The sequence below is a fragment of the Dipodomys merriami genome, unplaced genomic scaffold (genome assembly GCF_024711535.1).
Source record: "Dipodomys merriami isolate MVZ:Mamm:240054 unplaced genomic scaffold, mDipMer1.0.p SCAF_2, whole genome shotgun sequence".
Taxonomy (NCBI): domain Eukaryota; kingdom Metazoa; phylum Chordata; class Mammalia; order Rodentia; family Heteromyidae; genus Dipodomys; species Dipodomys merriami.
In genome coordinates this window covers 71,630,481-71,649,084 of record NW_027203381.1, presented here as the reverse complement: position 1 = coordinate 71,649,084, position 18,604 = coordinate 71,630,481, and the positions used below count along the sequence as shown (strand labels likewise).

General features: G+C 43.3%; 1 protein-coding gene across 8 annotated transcripts in view; it reads right to left on the bottom strand.

The window, feature by feature from the left end:
• Mylk (myosin light chain kinase) overlaps positions 1–18,604 on the bottom strand; it is a 196,211-nt gene that overhangs the window by 135,212 nt on the left and 42,395 nt on the right. For all 8 annotated transcript variants that reach the window (XM_070030043.1, XM_070030045.1, XM_070030047.1 and 5 more), the window contains one exon: positions 3,038–3,245. In XM_070030043.1, coding sequence (XP_069886144.1) covers positions 3,038–3,245 — 208 coding nt within the window. The remainder of the gene's footprint in view (positions 1–3,037; positions 3,246–18,604) is intronic.

Below are 18,604 nucleotides of genomic sequence, written 5' to 3'. Positions count from 1 at the left end.
TGTAAGTGACTCTGGTCCCTTGAATGCAAAAAGCCTTCTCTAATTTGGACTACCACTAGCTCCTGCTAGGTATGAGGACATCCACCATTGGGATACATTCTTGATTTCCCCGTACATGGCAGGCTCATCCTTTAAGTGCAATGGTCTAGGGTTGCTTACCACTAGAAACTCCATGTGGATTTCTCTCTCTCTTCTTTTTTCTCTCTTTTTTTTTCTTTCTTTCTCTCTTCCCCCCTTCCCCAGGTAAGCCTGTTTATCCCATTTAAATGGAAGCTTGTAGAACTGCACTGTATAAAACTGTGGACATTAGCCAAATGTGGTTACTGAAAATATAGCTGGTCTGCACTGAAATGTACTTTCTGGATAAAATATACTCTAGATGCTGAAGAATGTCTAGTACTGTATTACTAACATTTATATCCCATCAATTGTCCACTGAAATGATAATATTTTAGATATTTAAACTTTAAAATTAATTTCATCTGACTTTTAAACTGTGGCTACTGGCAAACTTCAGACTGCTCATGTAGCTCACATCATCTTTCTATTAAACAGATTGGCTCAGAAGCATTCATTTTCCTATAGTTAGAAATCAACAGAGCTAAAATTCAACCCAAGGCCATTTGACTTTCTTCCTGTGGCATACCACTGTTTCCTAAACTTGATCACTAGAGGGTTAAAAGGTAGTATTTGATTTATATCCTTAATTCCAGTACCTCTTCTCTTTCCTAAAGGAAACAGCATGAAGAAGGAACACAGCACAAAGAGTGGGAGGGAAGTCGGGTGGGCTGTTATAGGCTATGCTACCCTGGCACAACCAACAACTGGGTCAGAGTAAGAGGGACAAGAGTGGAGTCTTCTAGGTCTAAGGCCCTTTGGAGTGGCCACAAAGCACAAGAGTTAACCACAGGCCTCTGATGCAGGGGCAGAAGGCACACAAACCACCAATAAGAGCAGCTGTAACCATGAGGCCATGAGGCTATTCTCCAACTCCTCCAGGTCTAAATCCATCTGCCCCAAGTAAAACCAAATGTAAGAGAAGGGGCAGAGTCAAGAACCCAAGTCTTCTCTTATTTCTGGTTAACTGTCCTACCCCACTGCTTTCCCTGCCAGCACCTACTGTAAATTGCCCCACTTGTATGAGACAGCAGATCCAATTTCCTGAACAATGGGAATTGAGGAAAAAAATTTCCAGCTTACCTAGATTTTACATAACTTCCTTGCATGCTGAACATAATTGTCTTTCCTTACCATGAACCATAAAGGATAAGGGCTGACCCAGGCTGTGGAGACCGTGGAGCTCATGCCTGTTATTCTGCAGAAGTTTCATGTCACATCATACTTGCAAAAGTTGGAAGCAGGACTTTGGATTCTGACTCCTCACTCAGCACTCTCTCTATTCAAAGCCCCAAATATGGATTCCTTAAAGGAGCAGAGTACTTTCTGTTTGTGGGCCTCAATTCATAGTTAAGGCATCAAAAAAATGAGTAAAATGGGATAACACAGAACCAGAATGACAGCCACAAGGTCCATCCTGCAAATGACCAGAGGCTACTTTCTGTCTAGAAAGCCCTAGCCACAGGCACTTGAAGGTCATTAAAATGACCTATGAGTTAAAGAATTTAAGGAAAGCATGCAAACTATGCACACTGCTACATAAAACAGTCTGTTTGCTTTCCCATGGCTCCAGGGGAAAAAAGGAAAAACAGGGTAAAGAGTGGTCATTGGCTCAGGTGCTCCTCGCCCCTTCTAGGCCTTTCTCTAGCTACTTTCACATTCATAGGCCTCACACACAGCACTCCTTGAAAACTAGGCTGGGCAGATGGCCTTCTGAAAGAGGGAAAGTATGTTTGACTCCTCTGGTTTACAAGCTCTTATAGCAAGGCCTGGAAGACTTGAGGGAACCTCATCTTACTTCTGGGAGGCTGGCAGACCACCTTGTTCTTCCCGATGTTAGTCCCTTGAACATCAGCCAGTGTCTGGCCTAGAATACTCTTCCATGTCTGAACGATTTATCAGTGGCAAAAAATCAGTTGTACTTAGTGTCAGATGTTTCTCCTACTTTGAAAAAGTTAATGCTATTTTTAAGTATAGAGGGGAAAAATAGAGAATAATTAATCCATGTTAACACATTGGTATGTTTCTCTCCTATTATTTGGAGTTACAATTTTTTTCCATTACCTGGAATTCACTTCGATAAATATCATTTTATAGGACCAAATGTATGTAAGCATTGCACCTGTATGTTCCTCTCCTGAGAGTATACTCCTTTGGTCTCACTGTGCATGAATGCCTACAGTCCTGTATAATCTATCATGTTCCCATTACACAGTATTTTCATATGGTGTACATATTGTCTCACGATGATACTAATGATGATAATGTTGCTCATTCCCTAAATATTCAGTATGGTCCAGTGTAGGGAGTGTGCCAGGCATTTCACATATGGTTGTGGACAGGATGATGATCCTCAGCCCCAAGATCCTGTGGAATGGGGGTAGAGGGGTTGGCATGATATGAGAGAGAAAGGCTCTAGAAGAATGAGAGTCAGGGTGAGATGACAGTCATAGGCTGGGGTGGTCAGAAGGGAACAGTTGAGAAGAGGCTAGAAGGACGGGAGGATGAGTTAGGTGAATGGCAGCAGTAGGAACTTTAGACAGGGCACATAAGGGTAAAATCTCAGGAAGGCCTTTTCAAGAAGCAGCAAGGGGCCTGTGTGAAAATGCTGGGTGAGCAGGTAAGGAGGGGTGGGACACAGTCGGTCAGATGGGGCAGGACTTAGTAAGCCACCACGAATGTCCACATTTAGTCTTCATGTTGTAGAAGCTACAGGAAGGTTCAATAGGAAAGGAGTAAATCTGAGTTTGACAAACCAAGTATCTCCTCGGTTACCTCCCTTGTCCAGCAATCCACCTCCAATGAAATTGGAGGCCTGGAATGTGCTTTCTGTTGCAAGTCAAGACAGAGCTGAAGAGGAATGAAAGGCCTGTGGAAGGGACACTCAGCTCCAACCAAGGCTCAGCCTCCTAGGACTTACCTTCCACTGTCAGCTCCACGGTCACCTGGCGGTCACCACTGCTATTGCTAGCTTCGCAGGTATACTTTCCCTTGTCTTCCTCGCAGACAGCACAAATCACAAGGCTGAAAATCCCTCGGACACCAAAGTCCAGCAGGAAGCGGCCCTGGCTGGTGATAGGTTGCCCATTTCTGTGCCAGGTTATTTGGGGTTCTGGGTAACCCCGGACCTTCAAGAAAAAGAAGAAAGGGTAAGAGCTTCTATTTTATGACCACTCTCACCATGTGCCTGTATGGTTCTGAATGCTTGACACAAATGGACTCATTTCATCCTTGAAGCAATCCTCCCAGGTCTATGCCACGTTTGTTCCTATTTTACAGATGAAGAAATTGAGGTGCAATTTGGGTAATTTCCTAAAATCTAGAAAGTAGAAGGTGAAGAAGTCAAACATCCTGGCTTTAGAGCCTAGGACACTGGTTACTTTCAAGTCATTGCAAATTGGAATCAAAGCAAAGAGAGGAATTACTAAATGTATTGACTACTACTAAACAGTCAACACATTTCAAAGTACTTGGCTTATCTGAGCTGAGTGCTAAGTGGTGGACATCCATCTATGCTCTTGGCTTATCTGAGCCTCAGATCAACTCATACAGAGAGAAGACAATTCTGGAAAGAGATAGAAATGCAGAGGCAAATTCCAAAAAAAGAATTTCCTTTGAGTTTCATAGAAACAATTTCCCAAGAGCTCTTGAAGAAGCTCCTCAGAATGGATTTATCTTTGAAGGAACAGGGCTCCACCTGCCTCACCAATGCATGACCTAGGACAAGAAAAAGTACAGAAGTCATCACAGAGGCTTCCCAAGGAGGAAGCTATTTTGTGCCACAAAATAGTGATAGCAACAGCTTTTATCTTGGATCCATCCAAAGCAACAGAGATGGAAGGGAATGAGGTAAAAGCAGAATCTGACCCTAACTTGCATTATAGAGAAAGCATTCAAAGAACTCATCCTCTCCTAGCAGATCCAGAGTAATGTTACATAGGCACAGGGGGTAATGTGTGTGCATGCTAGGAAAGCTATGTTCAGTTCTTTCTCTAAGCCCGCTAAGGAAGGAAGTGCTGTTAACAGTAGTAGTAGTTTGTAGTGCTGAAGATCAAACCTGGAGCCTTGCATAGGCCAGGCAAGCATTCTACCACTGAGCCACACCCTTAGCGCTGTAGTAATCTTTGTTTTGTGCAATCACCTATCCTCACTTATATTTAGGCAAGATAACTTACTAGCCAAGATTCAGCTTTCTTCCTAAGGAAGGGAGCTCCAAATCCCAGAGCCAAACATCTCTTTCACTTCAGTTTACAAAGCTCACAAGTCCTCCTTCTCCAACCCCACTCATTTGTAGTCAGGCATCAATTAAAAACAAATAAAACAAATGAATCAAAAAATCTCCCCAAATAATAACACCCACCTTATTTATAATTTATAAAAACAAATAACAAATCTCCTTCCTATAAAATCTAAACTATACTCAGACAGAGATGGAGTTCTTGTGAGGAAATGCTTCCATTTTCAAGCTGTATGCCAGAGATGCCTGAATCCATTGGGGGTCTCTCCAGAGCAGGTATTTCACACCTTAGGATGATAGAGTGAAGAAGATCATGTCTGCCTGGTGCTCACAGCTGGACACAAATGTAAGTGGGGAGAATGGCTGTTTCATTTCAGTTAACTATTCCTTTGTAGTATTTCCATAAATAACATACTTGGCTTTTGTAAGAAAAGATTATATCAAACACATGCTCATTTTTATTAGTGTGCCTGTACAGTGTATATATAACATACTTGTCAATTTGTTGAGACCCTCAAGGTACTTGAGGTACTACAGCAATGGAAATAAAAGAACTATACAAATAAGCCTTCTGCATGTTTGAGGGTGATACATACAGAATTATGCCTTATACTTGCTAGGGCAGGGACTCTATCATTGAGCCAAACTCTAGCCCTTTTTTCTCTAGCTTTTTTTCAGACAGAGTCTTTTTTTGGGGGTCTGGTTGTGGGCCTGAACTCTGGGGCTGTATGCTGTCCCTCAGCTCTTCAGCTCAAGGCTAGCACTCTACCACTTGAGCCACAGCGCCACTTCTGGCTTTTTTCTTTTTGCTTATGTGGTGCTGAGGAATCGAACCCAGGGCCTCATGCATGCAAGGCAAGTGCTCTACCACTGAGCCACCTTCCCACCCCAGGCAGAGTCTTTTATATATGTCCTGGCTTATCTCATATCGAAATTCTTCCTATGGCCTCCTACATAGCTGGGATCATAGGCATTTGCCATTATACTCAGTTTATTTGTTGAGATAGAGTCTTGATAACTTTTTATCCAGCTTGGCCTCCAAACCATGACCCTTCATATCTCTATCTCCCGAGTAGCTGGTATTATAGGTGTGACCACTACATGGGCCAAATGATGTCATCTTGTGGCATTCTGTTGGGGAAGGGACTTCAGATAACTACTATCTTGTTAAGCCATTCTTCGTATTTTCAAGCAAGGAAATCCTTTCTTATAGAAGGAAGACCTTTGGGAGGTTGGTCATATAGTGAATTTGAAAATCACCCTTATCTTCTCTTGTAAACCATCCCCCCATTTGTTTTTCTGGTACCAGTCCTAGAGCTTGAGATTTTTTTGCTCAAGGCTAGTGCTCTACCATTTGAGCCACAGATCCATTTCTGGCTTTTTTTAAGTGGTTAATTGGGGATAAGAGTTTCACAGACTTTCCTGGCTTTGAATTGTGATCCTCAGATCTTAGCCTCCCAAGTAAAGGATTATAGGCACCAGTGCTTGGCTCTTGCACCATCTTAGGTAGGGCTGTGCCTACCCTCTCTTCTGGAGATGATCTTCAGAGAGAAGGGGTGCCTGGCACTGCAACCACGAGGAGATAAATCATTAACGGCACCCAAGGCTTCCCAGCATTCCAGCGTCAAGTACGCTGGCCCCCCGCAGCAGGCTGGCTGTGGGCCCATTGGGCCCTGAGGTATCAATGATTAACTGGGGACATTGCCAGCATTCCAGACCTCAGGGACATGGTGCCTCAGTATTTCTCTCTTTTCTCCTCCTTGTCTCCACATAATCCAAAGTTATCTCTGAAATGTCCTATTAAATAATATGCCAGAAGTTTTAAATGTGCTGAAACTGGCATCGTGTAAGAAAGTTGCAGTTTTCAAGTGATACTTTTATAGTCCTTGGATCTGAAAACAAAGGCAGGAATTCTGTGACCTTGCTCAGTTCCAAGGTCTGAGTGATTTGCAATGTCCATACTTGTCCTCTCAGTATGGGAAAAAGTTGTTCAAGTACTGCCTAATATCATCTAAAACTTCAAATGTGCCCCCTCCTTCCCTCCCATTTTCCCTCTGTGAGTATCACATCCTGTCTCCTGGGGAATGGGTAGGGGGAGAGTTTATCTAACCCTCATCACCAGCCTTCAATTAAGGAGCCACAGCTGGGAGTTGGGCACTGTTGCATATTCTCGCTAGTAATACCAGCTGCTTGGGAAGTGGAGGCAGGAAAATGGGGAGGCCAGCCCCATCAAAGGTAGTAACACTCCATCCTCAAAACAACCAAAATCCAAAAGGGCTTGAGTATATGGGTCCAGAAGTAGAGTGTTTGCTTAGCATGCACAGAGCCTTGAGTTTAATAACAGTAAAACACACACACACACACACACACACACACACACACACACACACACACACACACACACACACACACACACACACACACGCTAGCCAGGGTATTTCTCCCTTCCCCCCCTGCAAGAGTAGGGTTAAAAATACTTTAACTGTCAGAGGACCTCCATGTGGAGAATCTTACTTGACTCTTAGAACACTGTGGACCCTAATTGTCTTAGGTTGTGCTACTTGGAACAAGGCTTCAGAAGTCTAGGCTGTGAACCTTTGCTAAACCCCAGGGCAACTGGGAACAGGCCTGGTGACAGACACTTGGGTGTGGCACCAAGGATTCCCAAACAGCACACAAAGCACACAAAGGCAACCACAGCTAATCCCATGGAGCTGAGGAAAGGGTGAAGAAGTGGGTGGTTTGTCAGCGATCTTATATGGCACGTTTAGGAACCCAGCTCTGGTCTCCAAACTGAAGTTGCCTCTAGACCTTATCGCATTTCCTGGTTTTGGTGAGACAAGTTCTGTAGACCCCAAAGTGGAATGGAGTGTCTGCCTCAACTAGACGCTTCAGGCTCATGGAGGTGGAAAGCAGTTACCTGCTCTCTACTTTTGGAAAACACCAAGGCATTCACAAAAAATGAGGTCACAAATGTTCGACAAGAAATGTTCTCATTACCTTACTCATGTAACTGTAAACCCTCTGTACAGCATCTTTACAATAAAATATTTTTTTTAAGAGGAGGTCACAGCACAATCTAGTCTCCAGCTATCTGTGACTCAGTAGGACAGGATTAGGGTCACAAGTGCCATGACATCCCAAGGAGAGTGAGGATGGTATCCAGAGGACAATGAGAGAGCCAGGCCTTGAATCCCTGGGTCTGACTGGGCCTGGCCTGGCTTCCCCGGCTCTTTGGGATATAATTCTTTCCTTTCATTGAAGAAAATTGCTCCTGGTATCTATGACTCTATGCATCACTGAAGTGTTATGGTTTTAAATGCTGACCCACTTAGTTCTTGAGGAAGGTTCTTTCCTCTCCCTTCCCTTTGCCTCTGGAACCAACCCACAGCCATGGTACCCTCTAATCCTCCACAGGAGAAAACCAAGTGACCACAAGGAGGAATACTCTGGAACATGAAGAGGCAGCCTTGAATTTTCACTATAATGAGTTTTTGGAAACAGCCCTGAAGAGGGTCATTCTGAGGAGAATCATATTTTTGCCACAGTAACCACATTTAATTGGAGGTTGTGTTCTTGAACAGAAGCCCAGTATCAAATAAATCAAGGGCATAACCAACCACTTGTCATAAAAATAAAAATATAGTAGTCATAACCCCTATAATAACTTTGAAGAGTAAAAACTCCATAAAATGTCCTCAAAAACCTTTACGGCCTTAGAAGGCCTTTAAAGATCATGGGGGCTCTCTTTGGGTGTGTAGATGATTGAGGAGAAAGTTGCTGGGCTACCCCAACCTACTCAGATCAAGTTGCTCCAGCCTGAGCCCAGAGCAGTGGCAGGAACTTTTGTCCCCACAGCCGCTCTAAGACTTCAAGCCACACATCTGCCTGCTGAGATCATGGTACCAAGCAGAAAGGAGTTGATTCTACTACTTTTGATGAGCCGCTCTCTTAGGTTCCAGGCAGGCCTGGCTCTATGCACACACTGCAAGCCCCCACAGCTGCAGGGACCAGCTGCGACACACCCACTGTCAACCAGGGCTGCCAGGAAGATGGAGCCAAGGATCTGCCCATGTCAGGGATGGAGGGAGAGCAAAACAGAGAACGGCTGGGATTGGGTGAAAGCCAGGGAAAAACACTGTCTAGCTGGTTGCTGGAAACTGGGAAGACACACAAAGAAGGTTGAGCAGTGGACTGTGGAATCTTGAGGGCCAGGAACAACAGACTTGAGGGGGTATCAGCAAGCATGTCTGATTGTTGAGTAACTGATGTACCCTAGGAGAGGCTGAGTCTGGAGGATAGGCCAGCAGGGGACATTTGGATGGAATTTCTCCCCAGACACATCTCATTCCAGCCAGCTTCCCAATACTGCTGCTTGCTACAGCACAATACTGGTGCAGGGCAGCTTTCCATAATAAATGAATTCTCCTATCACCAAAGGCTAGGTGAGGACTGGTGATTTGAGACTGGGACAGGAACATCTGAGAAACTGATACAAGACTCACTCTTCTATCCCACCTCTGGATATGGGTAGCAAATACATAGAACTGCCCAGAGAAGAGAAAACACCCACCTACCACGAAGCAAATCAGACCATGTCACTGTCTGTGGGCCTTACCTCATGGGCACATTAGGATGGTGAACAGTGAGGGACAAGCCACGAGCAGGGTGTGATCAAGCTTCTGGGTCTGCGCCTGTGTCAGCAGCTGGCACTTGGCCCCATAGCAGGCAAGCACTTAATTAAAGCTTGGAATAATCCCCTTGTCAACAGTCCAAATCCTCAACTGAACCCGAAGAATACATCAAGAAGAGACTATACAGATCAAACCCTCTGCAAACAGCAATTACGGAAGGCATACACTACTGGCTGCTCCTGTCCCCAGCTCAAATGGTGAAACCATGAGGACAATAGTGATTCCGTGAACAACACCATCAGTGTTCCCCTAACTGGCTCAGTGAAAGCCTATGGGTATCCAAGGACAGATGTTTAAAGTTTCTCCTTGTGATCTGCATTTTCCCTTTGTAAGCTTCAGGATACAGGAACCTCTGTAGCTTTGTATCTGCAGACCTACAGACTCCTCTTTTGGCTCACCAACAGTACAAGGGATCTTACAGTCCGGTGGCCTCAGGAGACAATGCAAGCCCTTTTGAATCTTTTTTTTTTTTTTTTTGGTCCAGTAGTGGGGCCTGAACTCTGGGCCTGAGCTCTGTCCCTCAGCTCTTTAGCTCAAGGCTAGCACTCTACCACTTGAGCCACAGCGCCACTTCTGGCTTTTTTTCTTTTTGCTTATGTGGTGCTGAGGAATCGAACCCAGGGCCTCATGTATGCAAGACAAGAGCTCTACCACTGAGCCACCTTACCAGTCCCCCCTTTTGAATCTTGAAGGGAAAAAGGATCTATTTCCATTTACCATCACACACTTGAGTACTGAGGCTTGAACTCAAAGCCTGGCTTGGTGTTTTCTCTCAAGGCTGGTGCTCTGTCACTTGAGCCACACTTCCAGCCTTTTGCTGGTTAATTTGAGGTAACTGTCTCACAGACTTTTCTGCCTAAGCTGGCTTTGAACCATGATCTTCAAATCTCAGCCTCCTAGGTAGTCTAGAATTATAGGACTGGGTCTCTGAAAACACACATAATTCTTTAATTCTCTTTTAATTACATAATTTCTAAACCCTTGGAATCAGCCCAACAAAGACACAGGATTTGGGGAACCTCTCATGCTAATGATTCCTTGATATCCGAGTCACCCATCTTACACAAAAGCAAGAGAACAAGTGTCCTTCTGACTAAACTCCTGGTCCTCTGCCATGGCTGGGGGAGGACAGGGAACCTCCACGCAAAGCTTCAGGCTGTTGGCTTCACTCCCTCTCACCATGAGTCTCCAAGGACACTGTCTTCAGCCACAGAAACAGGTCCATGAGGTCAGGATCTTGTGGAGGCTTTCAAGCTTTTGCTACCAAGTTAAGACAGACTCTCTGACATACCAAGATACTAACAAGAAGCAGGGTGGCATCTTAGAGGTTGAACAGTTAGACTCTGGTTTGGTTTTCTTCAGATGGGCTCAAGATCTCCTGCCCCCTTTCCTGGATGAGTGCATGCACCCCTTCCTGCAGGAGGAATTTTCCCTTTCCATCTACCCACTGCATGGGAGGCTGGTGGGAAAGCCAATCTGGGAGCTGCATTCTGGCCAAAGTACTGAGTCTCACATTAGGCAGACCATTAGAGGCAACCAACCAGAGGTCTTCCTTGCAATTACATCTCTGAATACTGGGACACCAAAGCTAGGCAGATGTAAGCCTAAATATATCTGCAGCCGCCCTCTTCCACTCTCAACCATCATCTTCTTGCCTACACTTGAGAGAAAGATGCAATCTGAAGACTAAGAGATTACTCATATGGTGAAGAAGAAAAGAAATGGAGATACTTTCAGGGAGAGTTTGGCTCTGGATCTACTCAGTCATTTGAAATATGATCTTTTCTTCTTAACTATGCTGGAGTTGATTTCTACCACAGGCAAATAAGACATAACCAATCCAGGAAAATATACAGGGCTCTAGAGTCAGACCTCCTTGGTTGCTATGTGAGCTGACACCTGGTGTGTGGATGCTGGCTGCACCAGTCACCAGCTGGCTGAACATGGACAAGTTGCTTAACATACCTGGCCCTCAATTTACATATCTGAACAATGGAGATGATGGAAAAATTTATGATCAAATGAGATTGCACATGTACAAAATCTCATGGATTCTACAGGTTAGTTCTACCCTCTCTTCTTCAAAGCCCATAATTATTTATAATAAAGTACCTTGAACTCCATTCAGATTTTAATTTTGTTAACAGTGAAAACTATTTTTTGTATCAATAAATACTTAGGTGAATGCTGGGTTCTGTGTGTCTCCTATAACCTTACATTCCTATAGACAACTTCAAGCATTGCATACTTGATTTGATTAAAAACCTAACATTTTCACTAAGAACACCTTCTGCTCTAGTTAAGCTGGTTTATTATTTTTATTTAAAGAACTAAATCAACTTGAAAAGCCATCACTGTTATTATGTAATATTCTGAAGCACATTTTAAACAAATATCCAGTCTGTAATTTTACCCTGCCATCATTCCCTTCCCGGAATACCATGTGCACTTTTGAGGTGGGGACCATCCCTGGATTTCTGCCTCACTGGCTAATGCAGCGCTGGAATTTCAAAGGACATGGTGAGTGTTGGGGAAGACATAAATCTGGGTAATAAATCTGCATTTTTAGCCAGTCTGGGTAGGACTTGTGAGAGATACAATATTCATTGTCAGGAAGGATGGATGAATAGCAGGTTACCCTACACAGATACTGCAGACTCTTAAACTGGCCCTAGATTGCCCCTAGAGGGTCATGCACTATGAGAACTCTCTAGAATATGGATGCTCAAGGTCCTGGGTTTGACTGCATAGTGCCGCAAAAATAAACAAAATGAATGATAAAAGCAGAGGTGAGCAAAGGTGATCTGAGGATACTATGACTTGGCCCAGATGGTTTAGTTTCAGAATTTTTGGTCTCTCCAAGTTGCTTTTTATTTTTTTTAAGAGTTTAATTGTATTTTTATTTATTTACTTTTATTGTGAAAATACTGTATAGATGGGTTAGAGTTACATGGGCAAGATAATGAGTACATTTCTTATCAAGCATTGTTGCCACCTCCTGTTTCCCCTTCCCATCCCTTCCCATTTCCCTGCCCTCCCCGCCAAAGCTGTAAAGTTCATTTTTCAACATAACGACTTGTACATCTCATTGTTGCAATGGGTCCACCTGTACCCTATTTAAACAATTTGTTTTTTGCCTTCATCTCCACAAATTATACCAACATTAAATACAGTGAAAGCAGTGGTTATACCATGGGAGAGGGACATACAAAGCAACAAAGAAATCCTCTTATAAATATGTTAGAAACAATCGCCTGAAAGAAAAAAAAACATTTGAATACTTATCTTGGGGTTCATTTCACCTAACATCAACTTATCTGACCTTTTCTGCTTATCCAAGTTACCTTTTTGTTCTAACATTTTATACAAAGCACAAATCCTGCCTGAGTTCTCCCAGGTGGTAGGCTATGAGGAAAAGAGTCAAGCAGGTGGCCTATGAAAACAAGATCTTTTATGTCATCTGTATCAATATGGCTGGAGAAGAATCTCTGTGACTCTGCTGGAGAACACCTGGTCTGGCATGTGAGGTAAAAAGTAAGCACATGAAGATGTTACTTCGGGACAGAATGTCTGTCCCTTGCACCCCCGCCCCCCATCTTAAGACATCCTGATTTGCATAGAGAATCATGGCAGAGAAAGAATCAAAAGTTGTTCCTTTTGCAATGTCAGGATGACCATCAAAATGAAAACAATATTTTTAAAAATGTTTTTTTTTTAATTCTCTCCATAGTGGTAAATGGTTAAGAAGTCAATTGGTACAACAAGTAATAACAAAAAGCACCCCCCCATTACCACTTACTTCAAATCTGCTGACAATTCTTCCATCATTTCTAAACACAATTTCTATTTCATTTATTCATTCGTTCATTTGTTTTTGTCTATATGGGTATTTGAACTCAGAGCTTCACATTTGCTTGGCTTGCTTGTTTGGCTAGTGCTCTCCCAATTAAACCATGCCTCCTGTCTAGCTTGTTGCTGGGTATTTTGGAGATAGTCTTGAGGACTTTGCTGTCCAGGCTGGCCTCAAACTGCAGCCCATCCTATCTCACCTTCCTGGGTAAGATCATAGGCATGATTCACCAGCATATGGCTACTCTTAATTTTAGGCATCAATTTTGTCTAAAGGTGTTTTATCCTTTCCAGAATTCACACTGAAATGTAATCATCCAAGTAGAATTATTAAGAAGTACAGTTTTTATGAGGTGATGGAGGAGGCGAATGGGATTAGATGGAGAGAGTTTGATGGAGAGAGTTTGCCTCTTTTTGTTCTTGTGCCTCCCACCATGTGAGTATAACAGCATTCACCTCCTTTGAAAGGTGGAGCAACAAGGCACCGTCCTGAACATTGAGAGACCAGACAGTCACCAGGGACAACTAGACTTGGATTCCCTAGCTTCCAGAAATGTGAGAAATGAATTTCTATTATTCATAAATTATTCCATTTGTAATATTTTATTATAGCAGTGCAAATGGATTCAAGATAATCTCTTAAGTGCTCTGTTGTAATATAAGACTTCAGATCTCAAATCTCTCCCCCACACATAAACTTATTCCCCAATAGTCATTTCACAACTTTTATTATGCCAGTGCATAGCATTATTTGCTACGGTTTAACTTTACTCACTGCCAAGCCACATGGTTTATTATAATTAAATTGCTGGAACTTTTCATTTTTCCTGGAGTTGATAACTGCTGTACTTTTGAACAGCTGATGATAATTTACTGATTTTTCACATATACATGTGAAAAATATATTTTATATATTATTTCCACATATAAATGGGAAATAAAAGGTTCAACATTTGAGACCTCGCAGTGGAAAGATTAAGTGAAAAAAACCCAAACTATCATTATCTGTGGATCTTCTCTTTTGTGATGCCCTGGCTTCCATGAAGAGGAATATTCCTATTTCTTGCTTTGAAGGCAGTAGGAATAAAGAGAGACACTGTGATGAAGTCTGTCTATCAACATTTAGGACATTGAGTAAGGAATGGACATGGGAAGGGATTTTCTTTTCTTCAATAGTCTTTCACTCAGCCCCTCTCCCTTGAGTCTATCTTGCTGTACCTATAGTACCTATGTCCAGGAATTGAGGACAAAGTACCATCTTCACAGAGGAAGTCTCCATTGTCTTGGGTATGGGATCCCACATGCAGATGACTGAAGAGTTTGGCAGGGAGGCAGGGGAGTGGGGGCCTTAATTGTTCATCATCAGACAAAAGTCTGATTAGGCAAGACTCTGTTTTAAAAAAAATTCTCTAGTTTCCACCTTTACCCCACAACCCAGGCTTTTTAAAAAAATTTATATTTTTTTATTGTAAAGATATTGTACAGAGAGAGGGGTTACAGTTACATTAGTAAGGTAATGAGTAAATTTCCTATTGAGCATTGTTACCCCCTCCTTTGTTTTTCCGCTACCATCCCTTCCTGCCCCACCCCACAAAGTTGTAAAGTTAATTTTCAGCATAGTGTCTTGTATATCTCATTGTTACAATGGGTCAACCTGTATCATTATTTCAGCTTTTTGTTATTTCCCTTTCCCTCTCCAAATTAGAAAAATGTATATCCAAGATGATTCTGGAACCCATGCTTTTAAACGCTTCAATTTACTTAGTCTTTTTGAGAATGTTCTGGCTCAAACAGGCTTACTTTTTAAATTGTTGCTCAGTCTCCTAACCAAGACATACTGTCACAGAGGAGGCTAAAGCTCAGCCTGGCCAATCATCTTTCCATTGTCCATCAATGATTGACATCCTTATCTGCTGTTATTAGTCCCCATTCTGTCCTCATTAAGTTCCTACTTTCGTTCATTATAAGAGTATATTCTCACTATGAGTATATATAAATTTTTTAAATATAGAAAATAGAAACTGGAACCCCTGTGCATTGCTGGTGGGAATATAAAATGGTGGAGCTGTTGTATGGAAAGTAGTATGGTAGCTCTTCAAAAAATAAAAATACCAGCTGGGTGCTTGTGGCTCATGCCTGTAATCCTAGTTACTCAGAAAGTTGTGATTTAAGAATCACAGTTCTAAGCCAGCCCAGGCAGGAAAGTCTGTGAAACTCTTATCTCCAATTAATCACTAAAAAAAAGAAAGAGCCAGAAGTTGAGGTATGGCTCAAGTGGTAGAGCACTAGTCTTGAGCACAAAAGCCCAGGGACAGCACCCAGTGCCAGAGTTCCAGTCCTGGGACCAGCAAAATTAAAAAAAAATGGGATCCAGCCATTCTACCTCTTATATTCCAAAAAACTGGAAGCAGGAACTGCAACACATACTTCCTTATATTCACAGTAACTTTCACAATAAGAAGCAACCCAAATGTCCACTAACAGATGAGTATATGTCCTTGTATAGTGGATATTGTTTTTCAGAAAATCTTGACCCATGCTACCTCATGGGTGAACCATGAAGACATTATGCTAAGTAAAACAAGCCACTAAAGGAAAAGAACTTAAGTACCCACTTATGTGAGGGACCTGGAGAAGTAAAATTCAGAGGTAGACTAGGGAATGGTGTTGGGGGAAGGGAAATAAGAAGTTGTTGCCTAATGGGTACAGAATTTTCCAGGTGAAAAGGGTTTCGTAGGTAGATGGTGGTAATGGTTGCACAATCATGTGAATATCATTAGTGCCACTGAGCTAGACATTTAAAAATGGCTAAAATGGTAACTTTAATGTTTTATTGATTTACCACAAGAGCAATTAAGACCACATATTATGTTGTTTCATCACATTTACCTTTCTGCCATATAGTACCCTGCTTCTAGTGTCATAAATAGAGTACATGAGACTGAAATTTCTTTTCTACTTAAACAAATTCCCGTTGTGCCCTGCCTTTTTTCTCCTACCCTCAGCTTCCTGTTCTGGATTGCTCTCCTCTGGCCACACAGGCCTCTTGGAGCCACCCCTGAGTAATACAGGCAATGGCCAGCATGGGAGCATATACAGTTTGACCTGCTCAGAGGACTATGGAAAAACATCAGCATGAGCAGAGGATAAAGAAGATCCATGAGTGGTTGCTGTGAGCCAAGTAAGAATCTTCAGGCTGGACTGGGAAGGTGACTCAGTGGTAGAGTGCTTGCTTTGCATGTATGAGGTCCTGGGTCCAATTCCTTAGCATCACATAAGCAGAAAAAGCCGAAAGTGGTGCTGTGGCTCAAGTTGTAAGAGTGCTAGCCTTGAGCTGAAGAGTTCAGGACAGTGACCAAGCCGAGTTCAGGCCCCACAACAGACAAAAACAAAAACAAACAAACAAACAAAACAGAGAATCTTCAGGCCATATCCAGATGTGGAGTCTGTCCCAAGAGAGGTGGGGATAGGATGATTGACAGGGCCAGACCAGGAAGCTAAGAGTTTGTTAGAAGCAGCCATTCAAGTGTATACCAGATACCTCCCAACATTTCTGCTCAGCTTATGCAGGGGTGCTCACGGGCCCTAGGTTAGAAGGTAACTTATGAACAAAAGTGGATCCAAGACAGTGCAAACACAGCCTCAGGCTCCTCTGCTTCTGCAAATTCTCCACCAGAGCCACTTCTGTCTGCTTTGCAATGACTGCTTTGCACATTTAGTTGCTTAGGCACAGCCCTGTCACAAGCTTTTGTTCAGCAATTTTAGGGCAGGGCCCCGGGGACCAGGAAAGAGAAGATACACATAGCAGTAACTCTCAAAAGAAGTCCTATTGTGAGCAAGCCTGGGGGGGGTGTGATTCTTTAGAATTTTTTTTGGTGGTGTCTTAGAAACACCAAAGGGGGTATTGAGTCCTAGTTCCAAAAACTCATTTAAAGCAGATTTAGGCTTCCCATTGTAAGCCAACTCTCTTTTCTGAAGAAGCATCTGGAAAAATGGAGGGAAAAGTTGCCCAGTTATTTAGTTAAAAACAAAACTCAAACTTTCCTTTCACCCCTTCTGCCAATGTCCCTTTTCAGCTATGCAATCCTAGGGAAGGAAGGATAGTGGGGGCTGAAGCCCAGCTGGGCTGGCAGCAAGCATCTTCATCCTCAGAGAAGGCAGATCCACCAGCAGCAGCCATGGGCACTCGCTAGAAGGGTATGGTACATTCCCCTCCTCAAAGCATGGTGCCAGGACCCACTAAGCAGCCAACCCCTGGCTGGCTGAGAGGATCCAAAACCAGCCTAATTCCCAAACTGTTTATAAGAGAAGAATGAGGTTATCCTGTGGTGGGAACTTTGGGGCCCTTCTCTCACCCCTAGAGGATCCCTAATCAAGAAATTAGGATCAAGAGGTATCTGTGAATGGCCTGTATGTCTCATTTCCTATTCTAGTCATAGGAACCTGTCCAAAGGTCAGTACCACAGATAGCCCAGGGTTGAGGGGTCTGCAGGCAGGGCTTGGCTTGAATATGGGTGAATGCTCGGGTCTCACCTGGCTCAGAGAGTAGGTGCACCCCATGCAGGCTGGGGGTGTAGCTCAGTGATACAACACATACTTAGCATATATAAGGATTTGGTTCAATCTCCTGCACTACACAGAAACATACAAAAACTGAGTACTTCTGATAGTCGTCACCTCCAGTCTGCAGAGCTGGAAAGAGTATAGGGCCTTATGTCTTCTGAGAAGATAGCTTGGTTCATATTTTGTGTTGTTCAGAAGGCTACATCAGATTAGGAGCTAGAAGGACATTACGCCCATGGGAACCTCCTAACCATCACTCCTAACCATCACCATTTGGCCCCCCAAGGAGTCTTAGACTCTGGGAAAGCTGAAAAAATTCCTGCCTCCTAGTAATAGCTTCCCCCAGTAGCCAGGTATTGAGGCAGGTGCCTACCATAGCCTCAGCAAGGGCATGAATTGCTGTTCCCCAAATCCCAGGGTGCTGGTGGCCCACAAGGAGAAGGCACACCTGGGCCTTGAGAACCCTTTGCACCCAATGGTAGGGTGAATCCCAGAGGCATTGTTCTCTTAGGAGCTTTTTGAGCTGGATATGGTCCAGGGTTCTGTTTTCAAGGTTGGTATTTTTCTCTTCCTTTTGCTGGACAGGAAGGAATGAAAAAAGCCAATGCCTTGGCTCTTGGCTTCTTTCGGGGTGATTTTGCTGTCCCAGTAGTCTGCCCTACTCCCCCACCAAAGTTGATGCACAAGCAAGGTTTACAGGTGATGGCCGGGCAGAGTTCTCAGTTCTTGATTCCATTCAGCCTCCTGAAGGAAACATCCATGGAACACGGACAGCCAGGACCAGAATGACTCTCCAGATTCCCTCTAATACCAAGATCCCTTCAGGACCCTGGTTGCTGCCTCCTGCACCACAATAGACATGATTTTCTACACACCTGGAGATTGTGTACCAAAGACAGAGCTCTAGGTATTATTTATGAAAAAGCTCAAAAGACAAATATTCTGAAACCAACTCTTAGTTATCAACTCTCAGTTATCTCCCTGCTGTAAAAAGGGATAATTATAATTGTACTTCTATTTCTGATAGTCTATGAATGTATTATACATCAGATCTCTCCTCCTCTTTTCTTCTGAAATATGTCCATCTGACACCCCAAAATGTGCCAGTGGAGCCAAGTGGGAAGCAATCCCTTCCTGCTAGGGA